We start from the raw sequence: 27,539 nt of genomic DNA on the forward strand, positions 1-27,539 counted from the left end.
CGATATGTCTAAGTCATTCTTTGCTTTATATAATTTTTTTAGTCATTTCTTTTCAAGTGAAAATAAATATTCAGAAATATTCAAAAATATTGAAAAAAACTATCGTTAGATTAAATGACAATCGAAATTTATCGAGATAAATCTACGAAGGTATAAAAAAAGGATCAGCCAGTATACTACTCGTACGACTTGCATTCCCGAACTGGACTGGACTCGCTCGCGGATTCTACATACATATAAGGTAACGCCCTTTTTGCAACGATTTGCTCGCCTTGTTTGCACACGAACAGTGTACTTTTTGCCACCACCAGCTTAGGCAAACCACTTGTGTTGCAAGGTGGCGGATTAAACTGCCTTTTCTTTTCGCCCGATGAAGACGTTCCTTCGAACGAGCCCGATCATGGGATTCGACGTTTAAAACGTGCTTGTCGTCTAGGAATGGTTTCAACCTGGATAACTAACTGGTTCGAGATTCAGAAGATACATAACTGGATCCTTCTATACATAACCATCTTGAATGTCTGTTTATAATTAATTCATTACATCTTTCATTACATAAAAGATTTTTCATCGAAAATTAATTTGTCTACCTTTTTAGTATGCAAGTAGAGCAATGTCAATGTCAAACGATTAACATATTCGTTCCGAGGGTAACCGAAAGTGTTAAATACATTATTTTATTAGAATTTCTGAATAGAATTTATCTTCATACGACATCTTTTTAAATCGCCCTCGTATAAAAGCGCATAATTACGGTCGTTTATGTAAACAGAAGGTAAATTTTGCGAAGGAAAGCGTGGCAAGTGAGAAAAGCAAAAACCGGGTTAGAAAAAGAAGGAAAAGGAGGAAAAGATTGCAAACACGGTGGCCGGTGCATCGCGTTGCTTCTTCCCCTTTAATTGATGCGAGGGTTGCAGCAGCAACAAGAGAGCGCCGGGCTTGAAATTGAAACGCTGAACGAGCGAGCTATAATTCACGGCTCGGGCATAATAATGTTTGCCTCGTCTTCTTTGCCTGCTCTCTACGCGTGCTTTTTTCTGCGCACACGCGTGTTGCCACACGTAAGTACTTACTTGCTTACTTACTTACAAGCCGACGAAAAAGGCGGCCAAGCTTCGTTATCCATTCATAAATCCCGTTAAAAGCGTTCAGACCCTCCCCCGCCCTTCTCTACGTCCCGTTCAACGCACGTCGCGCCAGCAAGTAATTAAGTCATTACACGTCCATTTTACACGGTTATGCCTCATTTTTCTTCCACCCTGCATCCTGAATGAAATCTCTGATTTTACTTACGATTAGTCGCAACAAATTTCTTGTCCCCCCTTTTTCTTCTTTCTTTGATCGAATTAAATTCCAAGTTCTTTCACGTAAAAAGTAAACTGTATAGAAATAAGTATAGAAATATTAAGTGATAACTAAGCGTGATAATACTGGCAAAATATTCAGTAGGTATATATGTATGTACCTACTAAAAATAAAGAATTGCAAAATGAAAAAGAAAAGAAAGTAAGAGGAAGAGACCAGAAGTATTTTCGTATTCGATAACAGGTGCCAGTGATTCATCGTGGTGAGCCAATAACGCCGGCGCGCTCTCGTCAAATATTTGTGTTGATTCGTTACGCGACGGAATGCGACGGAATGCGACGGAATGCGAGAGAATACGAGGGAATGCGAAGTTTGAATAAAATACGTGTAGAAGAAAGAAAGAAGGGAAAGCCGCCGGCGCGACGGGACAGTTATTAATCACGAGGCCGGCAATCAAACGTACATATATGTATATGTAAATATAATCAAACAATGTAATATAGGTGTTTCGCTCATGAAATATTTATTACGCTCACGACGACACGCGTACAGGTGAACGCACCTGTGGCAGAAGGTGTAATTAAGTTGTTCGACGTCACCCGGCCTTTTTCATTTCCGTTTCAGTAACTGGTTACCTACCTACTGTTTTCCTCCAAGCAACGATAGCAATGTTTCCTTTCACACGTGCGATTTACGATCGAAATCCTCGCGATAGATCATGATCTACCTATATCTTTGTTTTTACACGACACCATTCGTAAATCAGATTAACCCTTTAACGATGTGAATTTTGCAATTGAACTTTTCTCTTTTATTATCAAATTTACAAAAAGTTTACCGTATAAGGTTTTCAGCATTATAAATCGATTTCCAATAAGTAGACTAACAGTCAGTGTCTATCCAACCCCAAGTTTTCAGTTTTTTTATTTATCGAAAGTAATTCTTTGATATTACGATTTCACGATTTCACGATTTCACGATTTCACGATTTCACGTGGCACGCGCCTCGAAGGTTTACAACTGGAGCTATCCTCTTTCATCCACCGTCCCGCTTCGCCATCGATAAACGACCAAAGTTTTACATATTTTCATCCACGTGGAGGGTGCTCTATCCGCCTCGACACGTTCGATCGGATATTCGACGAAGACACGCGACTATGTCACCAGTTGGGGAAAGGACACGCACGCGGAAGGGTGATGCACACAGAGGAATTACCAGAAAACGGGGGTGAACTGAAGGTGTGTCCTGGCGTTGACGTACTCTCAAAGCTCGTCGGCACACAAAAGTCGACCCATTTTCCATCCTTTTTCCTGTTCTGTCCTTTTCTTTACGGTTGATGCACTTTCTCTCTCTTTCTCTCTCTTTCTCTCCTCTCTCTTTCTCTCTTTTTCTCTCTGTGCCGCCCCCACCTTTTTTTTGTTAGTTCATTCGCCTACCCATGCCAACAGCCGTCACACTTGTTGCACGACAGAAAGGGAGAGGGAGGTTCAGGGAAATGGAGAAAGAGGGAGGCTGGGGGTTTGGTTGGGTGTGTAAGGTACACACACTGACAGCGGATTGACGGACTATGAGAGTCGATTAGGCGTGCAGGCTGCAGAATGCAATGCTTGGGTTAAGCCGGGCGACGCTCGACGCTTCGTGAATAGGGGTAGGTAGATCAGGGTAATTACGAGCGTTTCGATTTCGAACGATTTAACCTTGAAGGACTTAAAGTTTTGATGCTGATCGTTATTTAATTATTTAACCCTTCGTACTCGAAAGATGACGATCGCTCATCATTTAATTGTAACTCTTTCACTGCTATCAGAAAAACCAGTGGTGCAAATTAAATCTAATTTTCTCCGTTTTCTGATATATACAGAATCGTATATTAAAAAAAAAAAAAAGTCAGCAGTAATACGAGACATCTAAGAATTTTAATAAAAATTGGACCATCGCAGATAAAAATCCTAGTTACGCCAATGGAGAGGAGTATGTTTTACTCCTCCACGCACAATACATACATATGTAAGTACTTACCCGAGAAACGTCCCATCTTCCTCGTCCTGTTCCCGTTTGATGGCCAAATCGAGCATCACGAGACACGGGGCAGCACGTGGTTCCGCCGCATTACCAACCGTCCCAGGAATGTGGTCTGCAACATACAGGTTAAGGGACTCGTGAGGCGCCGTCCTCGTAAATCACTCAACGATCGTAATCGCCGGGTTCCGCGTGTACGTACTCGCTAAAACATCGAGCTTTGGGTGAATGTGTGCGGGACACCGTTTAAACTGCGTAAGAAATCACTCTCGACCCGTATTCGCCGTGTTACGGAAGGTAATGGATTCGCGTCATCGTCCAGTAACATCGTTCAGAAATTCTTCTCAATTTTATATTATTATATTGTACTTCTGTTCGGTTACGAGATAGAATCATTAGGTAACCATTACAAGTTTTTACGATGATATTCAGGTAACTTTTCTATTGCTCTATAATAGAAAGCAAAATTTGCAAAATTTGCAAAATTTTGATCAGACTAAATTCTTTTTTTAATTAAATTCAGTTTCTAGTATAAAACAGTCAACGTGCTGATTTTCGCACGTCCTTGAACTTGAAATTCCGAAACGTCAAAGGATCCGAACATCCTTCTTCGCAAAGCTCGTTTCCAAGAAACAACAGGATGAGCTCTTTCATCGAAACGGATTCGTGATGTTTACAAAAGACGACGAGCTATCTCTGAGCCGTCGTCAGTAGGGATGAAAGGGTGTAAGAGGTTAGACAAAGATGAAAGATGAAGAAAGGGGAATCTCGGGTAAGCTTAGACGCAGAACGGAAGTGGAACGGAAGTGGAACGGAAGTGGAACGGAGCAGAAATGTTATCATAAGCGTAGTGAACTTGACCTACTGCATGGAGTGGGCTCCTTCCAACCACCACGATGATACGAAGTTACGGGCCGCTCGTGCGAACCCGTAACACGATAACAGCTGTTGCATACCTCTCGATTCGCGCGGGGCAGCAAAAGTTTCGACGATCGCGTGCCTCTCTCGCGCGTACCCACACGCATACATCTACAAATCTATACACACACGGCCACACTGGTATGAATGTTTTCACTCTTTCCTCTCTCGTTGCACCATTTTTTTTCCCTCTTTCTCCTTCACCGTCATGCTTTCTCTACCTTTTTTCACGGAACGGGCGAGAGACACTTTGCGAGTTGATAGGTAAGGGGCGAACCGCAGAATCCGCGAGCGTATTCCATCCACGTCGATCACACGAGCAATCGCACGTGCTCCGAACGACTTCGCAAGAGAACTGAAAGAGGGGAAAAAGTTGTTCTTTCGAACAACGTGCACCGTGAAGGATCTTGACACACCTACCGACCACGCGACGTGTAAGTACGCCTTACGGAGACCACTTTACCTTACCCACTTCTTTCAAGCTTTTTCTCGATGCTGGCGCTTACACGCGTCCACTCTGCTCCTGGTGTTGACGTTTTAATTCGTCAGCTTCTTTTCTAACTACATCATTTCGTCTACATTGCACCTTTTTCATACATACTGTTTAACCCTTGAACAGAGGAGGAGCCTGGCTCAATTCTGAATTAAAGGTATACGTGATCCAAAGTTAAATGTATAAATTTTCAAAGGAACAGTGTAAAATTTAGGAAATGAAAATAATATGAAATACGAAATTAAACAAAAATTGAATAAAAAAGAAAGCATCAACTTAAACAGACACAGTATGTAGACTTTCCAAGATATTCGTTCGTGTCAGCGACCCGAGGAGTTATTCCACGATCCCCCGAGAGAAAGGGAAAGGTTCAAGATGAATTGAGATCTTGGAACAGGTGTAAAAAGTAAAAGTCAAGTTGCCGGACCAAAGGATCCCTGGGGCTCTGGACAAGATTCAAGTGCCCTTTGGCGAACAAGGATAAGGTGGTAGAAAACGAAAAGGAAAGAAGGAAGGAAGACGAGAGAAAGAGCAATATCTCAATAAGACATCGATCGCTCATTAGTAACAGAAGAACGGTTCTCGTGTTCCTTTTACTCTGGATCGCGGCGCGGTGCGGCGCGGCGGGTACAGGGCAGTGGGGCGCGTATAAAGACCCGAGGCCCCTTTATCGTGCACCACGCTTCATCGCTCCCTCGCTCGTTCGTCTTACTTTTTCCTCTCACCGCGATAAACTTGACCCAGTGAATTAAAAACGGAACGGAACGGAACGGAACGGAACGGAACGGAACGGAACGGATCGAACCCCGTTCTTCGATGTCGTTCCACTGCTTTGCGGTCTCTGCCCGCGATTCACGTGACCGCGGCAACGTCACGCGCGTCCTTCGATGCGCACGTGAGCTCGTCAACTATACCTGCACGCGCTCCTTTTCCTCGGGATGGATCGACGAAAGGGAAACGAGACCCGCTTCTGGTCACGAATCTCCTTGATCGTGATAACCACAAACGGATCCGAGAAGGAAACTCTTGTATGACAGATAGATAGATAACTAGGTATCCTAGCTTTCAAATTACCGTTACAATTTGATAGTAATGTAATGCTCAATTTCATTTCAGAAGATTAACTTGACCATTATAGAAAAGTGTTGGATCATAGCTATTTGTCCTAATGGCAGAGTCCTATGGCAAATGTCCTTTGTCAAATGTCCCACATCATTCAGGTGCCGTCTTTTTTGCATCAATCTTCTGATAGAAAATCGAAAATGATAAAACCACCCTTTCCCAAGAATTCCCTCCCTCCCTCAGAATATCCCACAGACCTTCTTAAGACGGATCAGGCGGATCTGTTTGAAAGGGTACGTCGCGTCGCGCCATTTACAGCTCTGTCTACCGATAAGCTGACCGCATTCCTATGCTGCACCATCATCGCGATATAAACCCTTTGCTTCTCTTCCTGCACAGACAACTCTTTCTCCTCTATCTCGGTCTGGTGCCACGAATCTGGAGCACGAGGCGCATCCGTTAACGAACCGTAGAAACGTGTCAGCCCGGTGCACGTGCTTGCACATCCTCTCCGTGTTGCGTGCACGGAAGCGCGTATAAACCATACAGAAGGATACGTGCGCGCGACGGTCTTTGCTAGTTTACCTCGAACCAGGCAAGTTCACCTACATTGCCGAAGGGTGACGGTGCGGAGATAGAAAGAGAGCGTGGTAGCAGGTGAATGAGCGAACGAGGGAGGATGCGAGATGGATAGAGAGAAAGTTGGAGGAAGAAAAAGGGGCCAGGAGAATTTAAACCAAGCATTCGAAAGTTCGCAAACCCCCTTACAAGCAGCCTCCCCTACCTATTATCTCGATCGAGCATCGATCGGTGCTTTTTAACCACTCTAAGAACCACTCTATCTTTGTCCCGCATTCGTGTCGAGGCCCCTTTTCGTCTTACCATCGCATCGGTTTGAACTTGACCCAGTGAACGGAGGAGAGCCCGGAGCAGCGGACGACTGGAATATTTCACTTCCAGTTTTAGCTCCCATCCTTTAAAAGTATACTCCAACTTGGCGTGTCTGCTCAGTCTCGTACATACATATTTGGTGACTACGATGCCGTGTGTGCTTTGAATTCCATGAAATTCCCAGGAAGACTAATTATTTTTCAAGGAAACATTCCACGTTTTATTTCGACCATTTTGTTGGAATCGAACTCATCAAGGATTCGTTGACCCTGCCGAATAGATGGATCTTTCATACTTGAGTAGAATGAATAAATTTCTCAAATTTAAGTATTCCGGTCGCCTCCGTGTTAATAAGTGATAAATATAAAAAAAATTAACTGTATTTATCCTTCGTGTTTGAAACTCTTCTTTTCTAGCTACCGCAGAAGCTAACCATCATCAACATCGTGGTATCCTTCTTCCAGGAAAGGATGCATCCGCTTCTCCTCTTTCATCTTCTTCCGTCCTTCTTCCGCGAGCTACCTGACCGCGTTGTTTCCGCGACGATAAACAAAGGAAAATAACGGGAGGCCGAGGGGAAGAGGGAGAGGCAGAAAATAGCTGAAGGAAGAGTGGAGGTCGACGAACGAAGGGTGGAAGGGTGGCGAGAGGGCAGGAAAAGAGAGAAAGGGTATATTTGTGTTGCGACTCGAGGAGCTTGGGGGATATCCGTGATTCTTGGTGGTCGTGATTGCGTTGGTAGTTGTAGCATTACACCACAAAAGGACGTGAAGAGAGTAAGATGCCGAAACCTCTTTCGGAGGAGGGACAAAGAGGGTGAAACGGTCAGTGTAACGGGAGAACGGACGTTAGAAGGAGAGAGAACGAGGAAGAGAGAAAATAGAGAGGCACGTCAATGGAGGAAGAGGGGAGGCCCAGGCGAATGTGTGAATGAAGAAAGAGAAGGTGGATGAATGGGTGCATCTTAGGAAGCGGCACCAGTCAGCTGATATGCCACCCCAGTCCTCTTTCAGGCAATCCCAGACACCGACAGACGGCAGACATTGAATTTCAAATTAGCTACAAGTGTTTATAACCCCTGTGTTTTTCTTCCGCATACGTATGCAGAAAACTGTGAATGCCTGCCTGCTTGTACTCTCTTATTTTTCTTTTCGTTGCAGAGGGACCTCTCTTATCGAGGGGGTGCTCAGTGTACTCTCTTGATTTCTTCTGTGACGGTTAAGGTAATAATTTGTGTTGTATTTTCATTTCGATATACGACGCTCAATTTGAATAGCCCTGTATACGCAGTTGGTGTAAGAGTTAAAAATATGCATCTGAACGAGTTGAGCAGAGAGTGATAACGAATCCCCTGGCGTTACTAACGGTTTGCTAATGACACGACATTCGCGATTAACTGTTGCCTGGGTGTTCGTTCGGTCGTAGCCGTGATACAACGTAGGTCTGTGTTGGCGATGACGAGGGGTCAGGTTCACAGCACAGAAGCTATTAACGCTGCGCTGGCGTAAAGAAGCGCCAGGCGCCAGGCGCCAGCCGCCTAGAGGCAATAAAGTAAGGTAAGGTGGTGGCTGCCAGCGGAGAGAAGCGGTGAGATTCATCGGTGCGAGTGAAACGGAAGAGGGTGTTGCTACGGCGTATCCGGACGAGGGGGGCAGGAAGCAGGGGGCCAGCGGGAATTTCAGGGTCGTAGGGAGATAATGCTTCTCTTAGAACGTTTGTGAATGGAACGGATCGGTTCCCGCTACTACGACCTTTCCTGACGTAGTCCTACACTGATGAGTCAACGACCTCTTACAATCCATTATAGAGCAAATCTTTGTCTGACTTTCTTTTCAGCTCCATCGATGAAAAATTTATGCAAATAAAGAAAATATGTAGTAAAGGAATTGGCAACATGGACAGAAGATTATTACAACACCTATTGGTATTTATTATACACATACATATATGCAACATTTTGATATTATTAATATTATTAAATCAAGATCACCCTTTACCGAGTTTATATTTACCGTGGAAACATCACCCTTGCTATTAATCAATGCTTTTCATGTTAATATACAGAAAGAGAAGCACATGTATGTCAATTACCGGTACTAAACATCAGTGAGCAGAGTGATGTAAAGAGTAAACTCGCATATCAATTTGATTCTCAATATGTATATCATGATTCTCAAAACCGTACTCGAGTTGAACGATGGTAGACAGACGACGCGCGACGGCTTTCTCTGCACCGAGAGAGCTCACCTAAATCCCTTTCTGAACACGACAACCCAGTTTTATCGACCGTAGGCGCCAGGCGCTTCTTTATGCCGCGGCGTGCGAACCGTGAATGGCTTCCGTGAACCTGAACCCGACCGACAAACCAGCAGAGTGTCGCCAATGTCAACAGCGTCAACCAACCACCAGTGTCAACACAGAGAAACGTGTGTCACCGCATCGACGACGGATCGACGACAGATCGACGACGGATCGACACACCGACTCCCCGAGATTTGTTTAGCTTATACGGCCTCCAAGCTGCTCGTTAACCGTGTAATACATATGTAGGTATATACATAAACTTACTTGTAGAACTAAAACACTTCTTAACCCTTTCCTTCTGGTAATCTTTCTTGTTAAAGAGTTGCTAAACTAATATAACGAAAACTTAAAACGAAAACAGTACAATTTCTCTGAACTAATTACCTAATAACTGTTATCGCAATATGTACCTTGAGACATAAGTTCATTTTCATCGTAGCAATAGTCATCGCGTTAATGCTGAAATAGTTGGGATCGTGCCAGTAGGTATGTACATACTTTGAAGAGTCAGTTCAGGGTACGGCGAAGAGGATGAAAACGAGAAGAAGTTGAATCGATGAAGAGCAGCACGGGACAGATACCTAATGACTAGACCTGTTCTCTTTGACGCGTCATCTGTCACGCTTGATTACGATAGTAAATCCTGTGCCCCCATTACTAGCTAACTCGACGCGAATCGAATGGAACGGCCAGACAGGTTGCACGCGCTAAATCGCACACTCATTGTCAGATTGCGAAAATATTATATTACACATGGGTTTCAGAATAGAATTATTGGTGTTTGGAAAATTTCATCGACATTATGCTGTTTGCCGTGTTTTATCGAAGAAGAAATAAAAATTTCCATACCTACTATTAATATTATTATGATTGATATTTTTAGGGTAAGTGTAACGTATTCGTTACTTAATTTCTTTATCTATTTCAATACAAATTGCAATTTAAAAATAAATACGAGTAATTTTAGAGTATATGTAAACTGAAGCACTCGGTTGTAATTCTAAAGTGGAGATTCGTTTTGAATCCAGAACATGAAAGATATAATAAAAATATAATAAGATGTATATAAGATTCTTTCTCCTGAGATAGAATTGCTTTCACTTTCCTCAACAATCTCGAGAATCTGGTAAAAGTAACAGGTATGTAGATTGCAGAGTGAAAGATAAAGAAGAAAAAAAAAAAAAAAAATTTTAAGAGATTGAAAATCAACAGAAGCAAAACATATTATTTTTCAAACCTTAACCTACAAATTTACACGGCATAAGTACTATTTTACAAGATTTTTATGTCACGAAATCATGGGGATACACCTATAAAAGCAAAACTACAATACAACCCAAGGTACCCAAGGTATCACCGCACTTTACCTTTCCCGACGCACCCACTAAAACAACCAACTACATACACTCACGTTCAGTTCGGTCTGCCGTTAAATAGAGGGTAGAAAAATGCAGCTGCGAATGGTAGCCGCGGAGAAGGTTTTGTCCTTTGGTATGCACACGCGCGCCAAAGAACAGAACCGGCTCTGGTTTCGTGGCGTGACCCGAGGAGCCGAGATTTCATTGAGGAACAATAGGCACATGACACCTGGCGAGGACAAGCCATGCTGCCTAGACCTAGATTACGACAATAACGCCGTCGTCGAGGCGAACCGACCACCACCAGACCAGACGAACGTGAACAAACGCCGCGCCGTACGATGAGGTGAGACAGAAGCGAGCAAAGGGAAGCGTGTATCGGACAAGGATACATCAAGGTAGAGGAAGAGAAAGAGATGAAACGCGGCTGGCACGAGTCTCTAGCACTGGGGCAATGTCACACCTAAGCTATTATTCTCATTCACTGCGGCCAGACTTACGGCAGACTAATAACCTGTCACCAACTGCCGCCACCGTTGCGACCAGCCTCTTTATCTCTCTCTCCTCTCGTTTGCCTTTTTTCTTCTTACCGAATCACTCCGAGTCTCGTTCTAATGGGATTCCTGGTCGTGCACCACCCACCCAATGAACACTTTTCTTTTACAACGCCGCGAGACTCGGTCCGGTCCGACTATTTATGTAAACGTCAACTAACCTGAGGGCTGAGGCGAGCCTGAAGCTGAAACGGGGTTACCGCCGTTAACGCGTGCTCTCCCTACTGATGAACTCTTGGAAAAAAATTTCATTCGTTCGACTAACCTTTAACTCCCACATATTTCCTTGACTAAAATAAATTCCTTAGGGGATTTCAATGGTTTGTCCTGCTATAGGTTCACTGAAGATTAGTGACCCGATGGACTCCCTTATAGAAAATTTTAATTAATTAGATTCCAAATCCCTACCGGCCTACCGCGAGAATTTTCAACACGATTGTAATAAAAAAAAATTAGACGACAAATAGCCTTCTTAATTCACATATTCAGTCATCAAGAGTTCAGCCAAGTCCCTCTAACGTCGTATTACACACCATGGAAAATAAAAAAGGAAGACGACAGGTGACGACGCGACGGTGCGATGGTGAGAGTTATAACGGCATCGGGCCGGTTAAAAGTGAACTGACCTTGCACAACCCTGAAGCGAGAACGAGCTATTAACGGTGGCGTATGCCATTCATTCTTGCCTGGTCCCTCGGTGTTTACCTCTCTGTTCCTCCGCAACCCGCAACCCGCAACCGCGATGCTCTCCTTTCATCCGTTACTCTGCTACGGCCGCGCACAAACACAGAAAACAAGGTGTATCGCGGCTGATGACCTAATAGTACATAGTTCCAATCCATTCATAAACCCTGGGGGTGAATCGAATCTTTTGTGAAACCAACACCACCTTCCGTGCCGATCTATGCTCTCGTGTTCGCCGACGCGACGCGAGACGTGAAAGCAAGCTGATAACAGGAGAATGAAAAAAAAAAAGGCAGGACGATTTTGTGAAATGATTCGACTGGATCACGATTGACCCAGGCTCCGCTGTTCAAGGGTTAAAATATAAATGTTTACATACATACATATATGTATATAGCAACCCTGAGTAGAAATGCACCTTTACATATCTGGCGATCTCTCTTTCCGTTCTTCGGACGTGATATAAAGAGGAAACGTCGCGGTGCCAGAGGCAACGGACGACTGTAAAGGGAAACGAGGAACGGGTATGAGGGGAGGGCGAAGGGAGGGATCGGAAAACTATTGACCACGTTGGGAAGCCGTTTAACCCCCCACGAGAGGACGTACACACACAATGCTCGCACGCATACGGCATATCTGCAGGTGTGTGCAACCAACACCGGCAGGAAGGAAGGGAAAGCATAAACGGTTCCACACACAAGGAAGTTCATTCATGAGTACGGAACTTTGGTAGGTGTTGAAGCCTGCACGGACACAAGCCAGTCATCTCGTGTATCTATATACTGATGGTACGCGACTCTTTCTTCGATGGTGGTTGAAAGTCGTAAGCAGAGTCGGGATAAAGAAGCTCCTCAGAAGGAGAAGAGAGAGAGAGAGAGAGAGAGAGAGAGAGAGGAACAACTACATCGACGACATTGTTGTAAAGCGATAAGATAGGAAGTAAGGGAAGAGGCACGTACTTACTTACACGCGCGTACCTGCTTGCGAGCAAATCGTCGATCGGCATCGGTGATCGAGAGTGAAACTCACCTGGCCAATTATCCTACCCCACGAGCGCACGAGCGCACGCGACCACGTGAAAGCAGACTTGCTAAACAACATCGCTTCTTTGCTACCGTCAATGATCTCTCTTTTCTTTCTCCTTTCTTCTTTCTTTTTCTTTCGCGAAATACACATTCTCTTCTTTTCATCAACTTTTTCAACGTTTTCGCTATTCTCTCATGTTATCAGCTATTAAATAATTTCGATATCATTTTGCATTTCAATAAACGGAGAGTGCAATTAAAATGAATCGGTTAATTTATCTGTGTCTGACAATGAGTGGTTTACCTCAACGAAGCGCGATATCATGTAAATTATATTATCATGGAATTTCAATGTTACCTGGATTGGCCGATACTCGCGTTTTCGTTGTTTGTTTTATTTATTCCGACAATTCGTTTTCTCTTTGCAACTTTCGAAAGTAAAATTTTGTTTCGCACTTTTTTTGTCCCATTTTCAGGATCGTTTTGAACTTAAACTTTTCAACATTTAGTTATATCTGAGTTTACTCTTTATTTAAATGAAATAAAACGTACGAATAAAACATAAATTAACAATCCCTCCATAATATCAGTGATGTCAGTGAAACAAACGACTTTGAAAGCACTTTATCCAACGTGAAAATACAAGAAAACATGAAAATTCCCTGATAAATCCAGTTTACCGAGCTGTTTCAAGGGCAGCTCCTTTTTAGGATCGCCATAAAGTCATTCAATTCTCTAATACTTTCGATTTTATCGATCATCTACCTAACATTCTACCTATACCTGTTAGAATTAGTCAATTAACACGATAGGCTACCGATAATCTATTCTATCTTCTCTCTTTTCGTTATATGTAGGTACATAAGTACATACCATCTCTGTTTCAGTTTTACTCTAGAATTCGCAGCGGCACACAGCCAGGGCGTTGATTACTGGGCGGCACAGCAATGTCGACTAATAGCCCCACTAACTACCCAGAACCCTGATTGTTAGGTTACGATCACGGTCTTTGAAACTCGCCCCACGCATAATAACAACCGACTAGCGACAGGGATGAACCGACACTGTCCTTCGATCAACCGTCTTGAATATTGAATATTGTTTCAAGCTCTTTCGACGTACAGATTTTTCTATGCTGCATAAATTTTGAATTATAAAATTGTTATAAAGAAATTATTAACCCTTGAACAACGTCGTCTGGATCAATCGACGCAATCTTCTATTTTAAAAAATTGTTTTAAATTGCAAAGACTTGCACTTAATAGCGTGTTAAAATGATTTTTACAAAAAATAATAGTCCTCTCTTTTCTCTTAAGTTTTCTAATTTCGAGGATAATCTACATATTACAAAATGAAATTATAGAAGAAAACGGAAATGTTTCCCTTGGTGAACAGCAAATGCAAGGATCAACAAGCATTATTCGATCAGGAAACAGGCAACAGGCAACAGGCAACAGGCAACTAAACAGGCAACACGGTAAGCAGTCGGAGAGGTGTACAATATGTATATGTACTACATACGATACAGTTGCCAGGGAAGTGACCGGCGTTTGTTTTGTTCTCGTGCTTACAAGCAGTTCGAGAGCCCTCACTGACCATCGAGAGTTTGTACCCAAGCGAACAACCGTTTAAACTCCGCTTGGATATCACTGACCTACCCCCATATCGTGGCGACGTCACCTCGACAAACTGTTGGCCCACATGTATGTACCAACGACCGTTACCAGCCTCGTTCTCGCCCTTTCATCTCCACCGGTTATCGACGTTTTACGCGGCCATTCCCTCCTTTATTTCGCGCCACGTTACAACGGTTCGTGCTTGTACGCTGGTCGAAACAAGATCGTCAATCTTTTTTATCGGCTTTTGCAACCCATGATAAACATGATAAAATTAGATGAAAACCACTTGTCGTCACTGAAGTTCAATCAACTTTGCGTTCATCAACTTCTAGCGAAACCCTCTCGAGTGCAAACGCTTCCACCCTTCCACCCTTAGGCCGTGAAGGAAAAATTTAGAAATCCTTTATCTTTGGGCTTTATCTTCGTACATATACGAGCCGAGGGTGAAGAAGAATGACCGGGGAAGTTGTATGGCAGACGAATACACGCGAGAGAAAGGGGACAAGTTCAAATGGCAAGGTCAAGTTCCTCACCACCCACCGGAAGATTTATAGTTTCCATCCGGCGCGGTGTCACACAATGACCCAGTTTGAAAAAAAATCCCGCTGCGAACGTGCCGAGTGCCGCAACTCGTCGTGATCCGACGATTTATTTCCGCTCCCGTACGCTTCGACCGCGGGAGATGGCTTTCGGGATTGTGTAACGGGTTAAATGTGTTCGCTGATCTGATTCACGTTCCTCGTGAATTGAACGTGTTGGACTGCGAAAAGGATACATGTCTTCTCTTTTTTTTTATCAGCAGAGCATTTGCATTTTTATGTATTTTATAATGTTTCTTTTTTTAACAAATGCAAAATATGTAAAAATAAAAAAAATTCAAGTTCGGAAAACTTAAACCCTTAATAATTATCACATACCTAACAACATATCTAATTGATATTTCCGCCGTGCCTAAAATGTCTCTAATTTGGAAAACAGCGCCCAAGAGACATTCTAATATGTATCCCTAAGCAGCGCAGCTCATAGAAAGTGTCCGGGTCAACGCGTGATTGCATCCTGGAGGACCTGTTGCTCTACAGCTGGTCGTGTCGTTTCATGTGTTGGTGGTGTTCGTTTCGCAGTTAGAAACAAATGGCCCGGTACACAGCGAAGACTAGGGGCCATAAAGCGGCGTGGGCGAATAGAAGGAGGAAAACGTGCCGCACGAGAAGACAGAGGATGAGGATGAGGATGGGAATGAGAAGGTCAGAAGATCGGGAAGGTGGAAAGGGTGGAGGTGGAGGGAAGGAGAATAACGCGATATACTCGCAGGTGATGGGGTCGTAGGCAAATATATCTACCCCTTCGGTACTGAAGTAACTATAGTCATCCAGTGTCAAAAGACACGTTGCTAGAATTGTAAGTAGTTTTGAAATTCAAATTCCTCGCTCAATAAACTAATTCATTTGAAAATTAAAACCCAAGTCACTTAACTCATAGTCGCATTTACTTGGTACATATTATAAAAAGAAACAAGTGAGATATTTATCTATGTAGGTACCGATAATAAATAAATGAAAGGCTAAATATTATAGTAATAAATGGTCAGCGACATAGCGGGAAGCGAAGTGGGGCCGTAGCGAAAGGGTTAATTCGGGCTTAATGCAGCCGCAGAGAAAGAGGGAAAGGGAGCGTGTTGTTGGCGCGGCGGAAGGCAGACAATGGGGTCACTAGGATGTTTCGTGGCAAGTTTTCAACAGCCGGACAAGTTTAGACCACGGCCTTGCTCGCGCCTTATTCGAGCGGGAAGGATAGCCCCCCGAGATCGAGCCGATAGGATTGTGCCTCCCGAACAGGGCGTCGCGTCGTGTATCCGCCAAGGTAGCCTGCCGTGTTTCTAGAGGAGGCCGCTCGTACATTATGGATGCAGCAACGAGCGTGTTTTACGTAATCGGCGCGTGCCACCACCTGTGTGTACGTAACCGCGCATAGAATGCGGACATAATCGCGACCGATCGCGGACAACGACGAAAAGAACCATAAAGAGTAAGGTCGTTGCCATCGATCCGATTCGATCCGATTCGATCCGATTCGATCCTATCAGGCTTTTAAACCACTCGACGCGTTATTGACCTACCGCTACGTGCATTTCGTTTCTTTGGAATTTCTAACCGCGGTACATATAACGGATCCTTTGATATACATATCTATCTACTTAGGTACTATCGGGCTTAATATCGAGAGGGTTAAAAAGTCCATGACCAACCCGTAGGTGCACGACTATAATTCGTCGATATACCTATGTAGGACAGCAAAGATTCGTTTTCAATCGAAAGCGAAGCAAGGCTGTCGGAACTCGCGTCACGAACGATTCGTTGGTATTGACTAGGAAATCCGACGTAGTGAACGGAGAAGCCGGAGGCGGGGGATGAGAGAGGGTGAACCAGTAAACCGGGACCCGACCTCGCTCCGCATCTATCCCGCATACATCGAACCGAACGGTGCATGCTTCTGCATACCGGCTGCAATATATCGAGCAGAGAGAGAGAGAGAGAGAGAGAGAGAGAGAGAGAGAGAGAGAGAGAGAGGGAGAGAGAGAAAGGATGCAAGAGGTGGAGTAGAAGGTGAGGGAGGAAGAGCAAGAGGAGGCCCTCCAACCCTGTTTTCACTTTCATTCGGCCGCTCGCATGGCACATATTCACATATTCATCTCTACACCCCTACCTTCGTCCCCTTAGTGGATACACAGGGAAATAACGCATACATACGTGCGGACGCACACAGAGGATCGGTATGACGGTATTTCACGTGGATGCAAGAGGCTCAGCTGTGCTGTGACGTATGATCGTCGACGTGACCCTAGCGAAACTTATTCGGCCACGTGCTTTTCAAACTTCCTGCCCGCCATATCGTGTACGATCGATCAGACTTTCCACCCGATATCCTCCGTTCAACAATGACATTGGACGATCGTTCATCTTTCGTTTATGTTCACAGATGAATGTGCCAAGTTTGAACGGTGAATTGTTTCGATTTAGAGTTTTATCAAAGTTAGGAAGGGATGCTTTCAAGATGCAGTCTAGGAATTTCAAGCTTTAAATTAATATTCCATATGTGCTATTTTGGAAAAGTTTTCTGATTTCTCAATTATCTAAATCAAAAGCATCAAAAGACATTCCATTCACCCTGGAAGGGTCAGATGGTAGATAGATTACCAAGAATAAAGAGGGTGGAAGATTTCAGTCAGCCGACAGAACAATCAGAGTGAAACGATCGAGCGGGACGCAAAACAGTCGTTTCGCGAAAATCCTCGAACCGTGTCATTCGAGCTTTAGGGAACCTGTTGCTCAATTCTCTTTCTTTCTCTTTCTCTCTCTCTCTCTCTCTCTCTCTCTCTCTGTGCATCCTCTCTCACCTACCACTCTACTTTTCCTTCTGCACCACCCACCCATCCCTGTCTTCGGTTCTGTACGCCAACGAGTACAGTATGTATACACGAACCAGCCACTTTCGGAATATGTACTCGATTTGACCTTAAAGAGAGGCAGATGGAAGCTGGAGAAAGGGAAGAAAGGGGAACGTATGCTATCTTATGCTAAAGTTTGTGGGTTGTGCCGAACCAGAAGGAGGGATTAAGCGACGTGGCGCCACTTGTCAGACTAGATATTCTTCCATCTCTTTGAAACTTGTGTCTGTTCTTCCCTTTGCTCTACAGGGGTTGTTCGTGTCAAAAATGAAATTTAATTTGTTGACAAATAAAATTAAAGTTGGTAATATTTATTTCCCAAGGCATTATCGCTGCATTGAATACCTAATTTTAGTCGACGTAGGATTGTAGAAATTTAATTTGAGATTGGGTCACAATTGACCCAACCACCAACATTCGAGGGTTGATCTAAATGTCATAAAACTGAAAAGAAGTGAAATAAATATTGAAAATACTTTCATCGTACGAACGAAACGACCCACTCCTGTTCGAATATACTGGTCGAAATAAGTTGTAATGGAAGCAAATTAGATCGCGGTGAAACGTTAATCGGGCCAAGTAAGTAGGTACAAATAGTAGTGCCCGTCCCGGGCGGTACACCTTTTCAACCCCAAACGATCATGTAGATCCTTATAATACATAAACGATGCAGAAAGGCTGCCCTGTTTAATCTGAGAACTTCTTCACTCTCCTTCGAAATCGGTTGAATCGCAAATCGTTCTATTAACACAGACGCCAGCCTCTCTGTAGGAGGAGACCTCTGATCCACCCACACTATGGGATGCGAAGGGTTCAATTCGTGTCACGACAATGTTCAACTTTCGATCCCGATGATCTCTCCATAAAGCTCGAGATTACTCAACGTGTACCGATTTGATGTATGGTTTGAAACGATATGGATAAAAAAGAGTCAAGAGAAACTTGTTTCTCCTTTCTTTTGAATAGGGACGTTCGTAAACGACCTTAACCCTCGAAGGTCGTAGCCGGGTCAATTAGAACCAAATAAATTATCCAGTATACAAGAATGTATTGAACGGTTCAATTTTAATCAATTTTTACTCAAACCAATCGTATTTTTTAATTGTAAGATTAATTATTGATCCCTAACGAGGCCCTAACGAGGCCCTAACGAGGCCCTAACGGGTAAGAATAGATCCTGAAACAGCAAAGGGACAACCTTTGAGGCGGTGGTTAACAGTGACCTTGAGAACCTTCCCACAGACACAGGAAGATACTGTATACGGTATAGGGAGAAGGAACGCAAACAACGAAGCAACACGGGAACACAGTCGTCACTGGCGTAACCTACATTTACCATGGAAGAGAAGAGCGTGTACGTATAGGTGTACGGGTAACAGCCCGAAGGCGGTCGAGGGACCATTGCTCCGGCATCCAGTTCCACCGTTATGAATGGAGAAACTTCTGCTCTCATGGACTCGCGTAAACGTTAACACGCCACGCCGCGCCGCGCCGCGCCGCGCCGACCCGTACACGTAAGGGTCTGCTCTAGTTCATACATGTCACTGAATGATGTAAATTACAGGAGGAAATCAATTCATTTTTTTTCTGAATAAAAGTCAAGTTAACTATCGTTAACGAAGAAGAAAATTAGCATAGTAAGAAAGTGTACATACTCGTATGTACCAAGTAGGAAACAAATGTGTACGTTCAAATATACTTTACCCTGAAGATGTAGCGAGGCAAGGGTGTTTCAGTGATAGTAGTCTGTAGTTATATGTATGTACCTATACCGCAAGCATCGTGGAAGAGGTAAAAGAGGAAGGGAGATGAGGAACGTATGTACATATATACAGGTACACGGGACGACCAACTGGGAGAACAATGGAACAAGCAACAGGTACGTATATGTACACGCTGCTATGTACATATTCACGCACACGGGTGTGTGCAGGACGGTACATATATTCGTGTATACATAGTAAGTTCACCCTGCGGGGTAGGTATCAAAGCTCAATGCACCTCTTTTTCTCCTTTTCTCCTTTTCTCCTTTTCTCCTTTTCTCCTTTTCTCCTTTTCTCCTTTTCACCGACTCCTCGACCCTCTTCACCTCCTGGTACGTACAATCACCCACCCACCCCTTTTATCGCTCCACTTTCCTTCCCTCTTGCCATCACCCGCTGCCCTCTCCCTCACGCCGCTCTTTGTGAATCGCAAATGCGGTCGACCACTGGTGGACGTGCATTAAATTGAGCGGAAGTAGCGAGCCCAATGCCAAGGTTCTTCCGCGTTTCTCCCGGCTCGCAAGTTTCAAGAAGGAAGAAGATGAAACGAGAACGCGTCCCGCCTCGAGGGAGAAGAAAAGAGCAACGGCTAGAATGAAAGAAGAGAGAAACGGCAATCTCTTGACCCGTCGACAGCTGAGACTTTGAACGACGCGACGCGACGTACGGTTACGGTTACGGTTACGGTTTCGGTTTTAGCAAAGGGAGATTTTGATGGACTAAAGTATTATAGAGGGATACATGTAAAGATGATAGATCCAAATATGTACCAGGCTGATACTGTTCTTGACTTATTATTCGTCACACTTTTATCCCATAGAAATAAATGGCCATTTAGTACACGCTAAATTCGTTATACATAAGTACTTACTTGCACCCGCACACCCGAAAATTCAAATACCTCTAACATATACATATAAGTTAAAAATAAACACGATGCATAAGCTATTCGTGTCACGATACAGAGGGCATCGCATCGTATCATTGTTTATGGATTGGCCGCATTTTACCATTCGTGTAATTAATTCCATTAACTTGCGGCAAGCTGAAATAAAAGGTTGTATCGGCCCCCGGTAACGGAATTGTAACGCGGCCGCGGCTACCATTCTGTATGGCTATCGAATTAATGAAGTTGGTAATCAGCGGAGCCAGATTCTGACTTTCGTTCGTGGCCCGACAAAAGTTAATTACTGCGGCCAAATACACAACCGTGGACATGATTAATTATCGCTACGAAGGGACAAACTCGCACCTTTAACCAGCATACGCAGAAATTTATGGAACCATGTACTTTGTGCTGTTCAGGAAATAATACCTGGTTTAATTACGGGTCGAGTTGCACGCGCGTCTGCAATTATGAGGAAATAAAATGACGATAACGAACGTAGGGAACCTGTCGCAATAGACTCCATCGATAATGTGATTCCGTTCGAAATACACGCATATTTTGTATATTTCGTGGATATGATGTCAAATTTTAACTGTTAACCCCCCCCTCACCCCCATTTTTTTTTATTTTTTTTTATTTTTTTTATTTTTTTATTTGACTATTTTTCCTGTTCCTGTACAGGAGTATTGACGATGTTCTGCAACGATGGTATGTTTGTGTATTTACTGGCAGACCGTACACTGTACTGTTATGCGTTGGCATGCATGACGCAACAGGAAAGTGCGATGCGGTTGGACTTCCCTGTACCGTGTTGAAATTATTTGGAACGCTATACACATTACGAACCGTGGTAAGCAAATGTATTCTCTTACTAATGTGTAACAATGAAACTAATTCACTTGGAAACTTGGATGTTTGTCGCATGAAAATAGGTTTTCAAACATATACATACATACATATGTATGTATGTAGTACTTTTTCAAAGGTTGTTTAGAAAATGTTCGTTGGGTAGAAAGGTAACGAGACGTATAATAAACGACGTTTTTGTAAATTATAGGATGTAATATTTCTCAGAAAACAAATATTTGATTCTTAAGTCTTAAGGAAACGTTATCAGCATAGTCACGCTTTTCACCCCCGTTACACTTGTTCGCTTCGCTTTGCTTTGCGTGCGAACGCGATTCTCGTACATGCAAATTTCATCTTACGTTAGAGACGGGGGAATAAAATGAATAAACAAATCTTACAGATTGAGAGTAATGTAAGTCAAACAATTGTAAATTTAACTTCCATTCTTTGTACAATGCATTACGTAACTTTAAATATTACTTTCTCAAACTATTATAGAATAAATTAGCAATATTTCATTTTTACTATTAGGCTGTCCATTACTGTGAATTAATACTTAATATTTACTGTAATAATATTACAGTAAAACACCTTGATTATTTATAAAAAAAAAAAAAAGAGAAAAAAAGAATAAAGACCAAAGGTACGAGAACAAGGGATAGAATTTTTTAAATGAAAAAAAGGAAAAAAGAGAAAAAGAGAAAAAGAAAAATTCGCGAGCAGAACAGAGATATCCTTTCCCTCAATTACATGATTCATTCCGAAGAATGAATTATTTATGTAGCCTTCATACTGCAACGCATAAAATACATAAAAATTTGATTAATTCATGTTCTGAGAGAGGCTCAAACAATACCTGTCGTTTCGTTTAGTAAATAGGGATTTAGAAGGGTCTAATCGCTCTTTAGCGATCCTTCCTTGAGGTAGGTAATTAAATGTGTATAGTATTTAATTAAAGTCAAATATCAAACAATAAAATTGATCGTGTGCTTTATCTACTCGCGAGCATGCGTAATTATATTAACGCAATTAACGAGTCCCTTGCGTTCCTCGAGCGAGACGCGTGCACTTATGTACTTACATATTTACAATATAAGCGAGTGTTCGAGGAAGCGCAAGCGTCGAGACGTCGCGTCGCGTCGCGTCGAGCGGGCAGCTCGCCGTCAGCGTCCAACAGCTGCGAAAAACAGCCGGCCGGACGAGTCTATACTTCAGCCTTGGATATTAATTCAGCCATGTAATTAACGATTAATTGTGATAATCTAAGATTTAGAAAATAAAAAGGGAAATAAAATTAAATCTGAAATTAAATTTCAATTGGCGGGCTCCCAGTAGTTCATCATACATATCTACAAGGGTTAAAGAAATCACTATGAAACTTAATCAATTCATCTACATACATTAATAATTGCCTCTGAAATAATTACCAGCTTCAGAAGTTGAAAATTGAATTTTTATTCGACCAATATAATATAGGTATAGTTGCAATTGAAAATTAAAACAAGTAGATATTTAATCGTTAATTAAGTTAATTAAGTTAATTAAGTTAATTAACGATTCGGTACTAATTATAATGACGTCAATTAAAATAAATAACCGAGTTGATGAAAAATTTATTACTGATGAAAAAAGAGCGTAATCTTAATTGGTTGTTTTGAAAGAAAGGGAAACCAGGATCAGTCGAGTGTTGAATGTTGATCGAATCAACGTCGTGACGCTGATTGAAATAGGAGATCAATTAATTGAATCGTTTGATTGATTGGTGAAATGGTAATTGAAATTTAATGGGCGGCACTTTCTATCTATTTTTACAACAAAAACGTTCTTAAGTTATTAATTGTGTCGAGCACCTTAATACATTTTTCCAGTTGAATATGTAAGATAAAAGTGATTAGGTAATATCATTTTTGAAACTATCCAACTTAATTTGTTAATAGATAACTCAATTATATTGTGAGCTTAAGAGACAACCAGATGAAATATTCATTTATCTGGTTGTGAGTAATTTATTTTCCTACTTTTCAACGCTAATACATTATATGTATATTAATAATTCTCATTTCTAACAAGAAATATTATAAATGCAATCGTTTCATTCTCCAATTTAGAACCTTACGAAATTAATGTACCTAATTAATATAGTATTTGAAATTTTCTAAAAGTTGTCTACTTTGATTCGTTTTCAAAAAATATTGTAAAAACAAATAAACTGTAATAAGTCGTAAGTGTATAAAAGTTGCCCCAAGGATCGAAAAAGACCGCGTTAGACCAGCGCAAAAATATGTATGTAGAAATGTATTATATGAATCCCTAAATTTCAGGACAATAGTAATAGTAATTACATATACATAGAGATTTGAAGGGGTTAAAACGCAGCCGACTGTGAGGCTGTTCAGCCTGCTGCTTCCTCAATGCGCGACGAAGCAGCCGTTCTAAACTGTACGAAGGACGTGCATACCGGAAAGAGGTACATACATATACATATAGTGTCATGCCATTCGTGCTACAGCCACGCCAACGAGCCGACTTGGGCCTGATGTTCAGAGGCCCACATGTGTTCGGCACAGCTGTCCTTTCGTGTCTACTCGCTTCGAATATAAGCTAGTGATGGGATAAACCATTTCGTAAGTTCGTATACTACATATGTAAACACTTCACTCTACCAATAGAAATTTTTTATTACAAATATTTTTATATTTTTATATTTTTATATTTTTCCAAATGTATCTACATATACACTTTATAGGTATATCAAACAAGTACAGTTGCCCCTAATAGCAAAGAGAGTGAGGTATTATTTTTCAGTAGATTTAAATATTAACTGTATTGGTTCGACACTATTTTCAGTACCTACCTTTTATAAGTAGATACTGAACTTGATTTAATGTATGCCATCAGAGGCTAGATATCATATTAGCATACTCGAATACATAATTTTGGCAAGATACATCAATCGTACCATTAGTTAGTTGTGTGTTACTGAACAGAATCAATGCTTTGAGAATAAATACATTTCTAGCTTGTAGTAAAATTACGTACATAAATATTTGGAATATTTGGAATATTTTATTCAATTTGAAATTTAAACACCTCGAGTATTCGAATTATGTATCTGAATAGTTGAATTATCCAAAGTTGGAGTATGAAAATTTGTATTTTTATAACAACCCTGATAGTAACGCTTAGAAATGATATAAATTCCTAAAATCTAAATTATTCAAATAAATTGACCATCTGAAGTTCAAATCTGGTTTCTACAAGTATTTGAAGATTCGAATATTATTACTTTTTGCTAATGAACATCATTCGGACTCCCGAATGAAATCAGATCTGTATTTCATACCGATAATTAACAACCTTGTAACAAGGATTATCTGGAATCTGCGCATGGAAAGGATGCTTCTTCCCTTTACCTCATGCAATTCAAAGCGTCCGACGGACGACTTATTTGCAAATAATCTGATAGAACGTGAATCCATGATGTTACATATTCAAGACGTGAACCGACATTTTTTTTAACGATGCTTTAGAAAGAAGAAAACGCGTATTTGTCGAATCGATGGTATCCAACACGGTTAAGTTAAGTCCGGGTTAAGTCTCGGCTAGTATTGGATCATTATTATGGAATCGGCGATCTAGCTCGATTAGATTAGATATAAGTTAAGTTTTAAAATTTGCAGCACACAATTTACGTATACAATGGAACAAAATAAAAAGAATAGTACTAAATATTTCCTTTTCTTATTGTTAGTAATGTAAAATAAAACATTCCAAATATTTCCCTTATAAAATCTACTTTAATTAGGTAATAATCAGAAACAGCAACACTTTTCTACCTGATTTTGATGACAGCTATAAAATTTTCCACCATTGTTTTATCATCGTCTATTTTTAAATTTATTTTCACCGATTAGATAATTATCGTCCGAGAATTGATGACGATTGTGCTGATATGTTACGATCTCAAGTAGAATTGATAAGGATGAAATCAATGTTTTATCGTTATATTGATCAAAAATAAAAGGTACTCAAAACTGTTAAGAAAGAGAACTTCCGTTATAATGGAAAGCGGAAATGAAATTCTAGAAAAGATCACGAAAACATTTCCCTTGTCTTTATATGTATGTATGTATGTATGTATGTATGTATACTCATAGCTTTCTGTACTTCTTTTCTTCGGAAGTTGTCCCATAAAAAAATAAGATTATTAACTTCAGAATATTGGAAGTCATTTCATGTTAAAAAGGGAGTCGATTCAGAAACATTTTTCTTCATCGAGGAAACATAATTAACGTGTCAGTGGCAAACACGACCGAGCCACGTTTCACGCAGCGCCTCGTACTATTTTCGTATTCTCACCTACAGTGGATCGCAAACGTATTCGTATTAGGACTCCAAAACATTGAATAGCTTTTATTCGAATGATTCGGATGATTTGAAAGATTAATTGTTTATTTCAATAATCAGAATATTAGGTAAACTCAATCCACTAGAATACTAATCAATAGTTTGTCATTAATAATATGATTAAATCTGAATTTTACTACTACATACTCGAATACACCGAATAAAAAATTTCAATTCAAAATAATCCGAATTATTCAAAATTGGAATCTGAATTTTATCTATATGGGAGGCATTCAAATACACCGAATATTGAATCATCCAAAGAAAGTTTTGACAATTTTTCTAATATGAATAATTATGAGAGTCATTTGACGACGCGACGCGACGAGGACTGCCGCCTTACGACAGGCGGTCCTCTTTGGGGAACTTTCCGCGTTTACGAAATCGCGGTCGGTAACCAGTTCCCTTCACAGAATGCATATGCGCGTGGCTATGAGCCCAATTCCGTTCAGAAACGATTGGTTCCCTCTTCGACATCCTGACGTATCGCCGATATTGCAGCTACCTTCTATTCCCGGCTTTTCTCGCAAGTGCCACGATTTTCTTTGCAACATAGATCTTTCCCTGATCGAGCGAGACAGAATATACGAATTTCACAGGAGAATTGTTTCCCTTTCTCTGTTCCCTGAACGCAAGCGCAGCATGAGCTCCCTCTATGTGATCTGTCTCACTTTGATCTTATCTCCTTCCATTACGCTTCTGATCCCCTCTGTTTCTCTATATGTATTCTCTCTATATCACCGATGCATTATTTCTCTTTATATTTAACTCTGTTTGTAACACTAGTAGAGTTTTATTTGTGCGTGAAATTGGAAATTATTAGCCGGTAGTCATCAATAGTTCCAGCTGTCTAATTCTCCACCGAATTGAAAAACGTTTACCGCACGTTTAGGAACAAGTTAGGGTTGAAGATATTTGAACCGTATCCCTTTTTCAATTGAAATCTGAATTTCAATTTAATAAAGTGTTCCGCTTAAAACTGTGTAACGTTTGGGAAGAAATGTTTTCAAAGCGGGCATACTTTCGAGGCACAGAAATAGTAAGGTCGAACTGGAGTCTGGTATTAAAAGCGGCGGGCAGAAGCTTGAAACTGAAAATTTAATGCACGAACTGTAATTATATTTAGCGCCAGCTTACATCGATCTCTAACAGAAGCTAAAGCTTTCGAAACAACGTGGAATTGTTAGTTTCAATTCCTAATTTCATGATAAAAAGTATACATAACGAAATGGTTGATGGGAGTGGGCGAAACCAAGATGTCATATCTGCCCGCCATCTTTGTTATAACCTATAGTAAGTACTTATTTACATAGTTACTAGAACTCTGATCTAAAAGAGAACTTATTATAGATAAATATGAACGAAAAAAAAGTTGCTTAATCGAAGTGCGAGCAGCGTCAAAATTTCGTCGTAGGCGTTCCGGAGAGCCCGGTATGTTCGTTGTTACAAAACGTCGGCCTTCGGCCGCTCCCACCAAGTCAGACCTCAGTCCAGAGTTCTCTACTCGTGTACCTTGGTTTCGTCATCGGTGCAGACAACAAGTTCCCGGGGTTTGCTCGGATAAAGTTCTAAACACCGGGACGATATAACAAAACCACCTAACCGGCTAAAACGGACATCCCGACATAATATGCACAGCCTCTCGAGTCTCTGCTTTATCGGCCGCTGATATGACTCTATAGCGCGGAACTTGGCACGTAGGCTTTGTTTTTTCCCATGATCTGATTCCCAAGTCCTAAGAATAGGATGAATATCATCTTGTCATTGATATATTTAATCATTGCGATCATCATCTGGATGACATCATTAATTGATACTTAAAAATTAACAATATTAGTTTATTTAATTGAAATTTAGTATCATCAACAGTGGCTACATTTCCGAAGCGTACACGGTTTCTTTTTTATTTCAAAATGGATAACGGTTGTCGTCTACGGTACCGTTCATGGTATA

General features: G+C 41.6%; 1 protein-coding gene and 1 long non-coding RNA gene across 3 annotated transcripts in view; one reads left to right on the top strand and one right to left on the bottom strand.

Annotated features, from left to right (window-relative positions):
• LOC123988508 overlaps positions 1-27,539 on the bottom strand; it is a 120,170-nt gene that overhangs the window by 63,998 nt on the left and 28,633 nt on the right. For both annotated transcript variants that reach the window (XM_046288798.1, XM_046288797.1), the window contains exon 3: positions 3,326-3,440. In XM_046288798.1, the coding sequence (XP_046144754.1) occupies positions 3,326-3,440 (115 nt within the window). The remainder of the gene's footprint in view (positions 1-3,325; positions 3,441-27,539) is intronic.
• Positions 26,343-27,507, top strand: LOC114876041. The gene is made up of 3 exons (XR_003789329.2): positions 26,343-26,625; positions 26,713-26,879; positions 26,937-27,507. It is a non-coding gene; the product is annotated as an uncharacterized LOC114876041 (long non-coding RNA).

Source organism: Osmia bicornis, chromosome 15 (genome assembly GCF_907164935.1).
Source record: "Osmia bicornis bicornis chromosome 15, iOsmBic2.1, whole genome shotgun sequence".
Classification (NCBI taxonomy): Eukaryota; Metazoa; Arthropoda; class Insecta; order Hymenoptera; family Megachilidae; genus Osmia; species Osmia bicornis.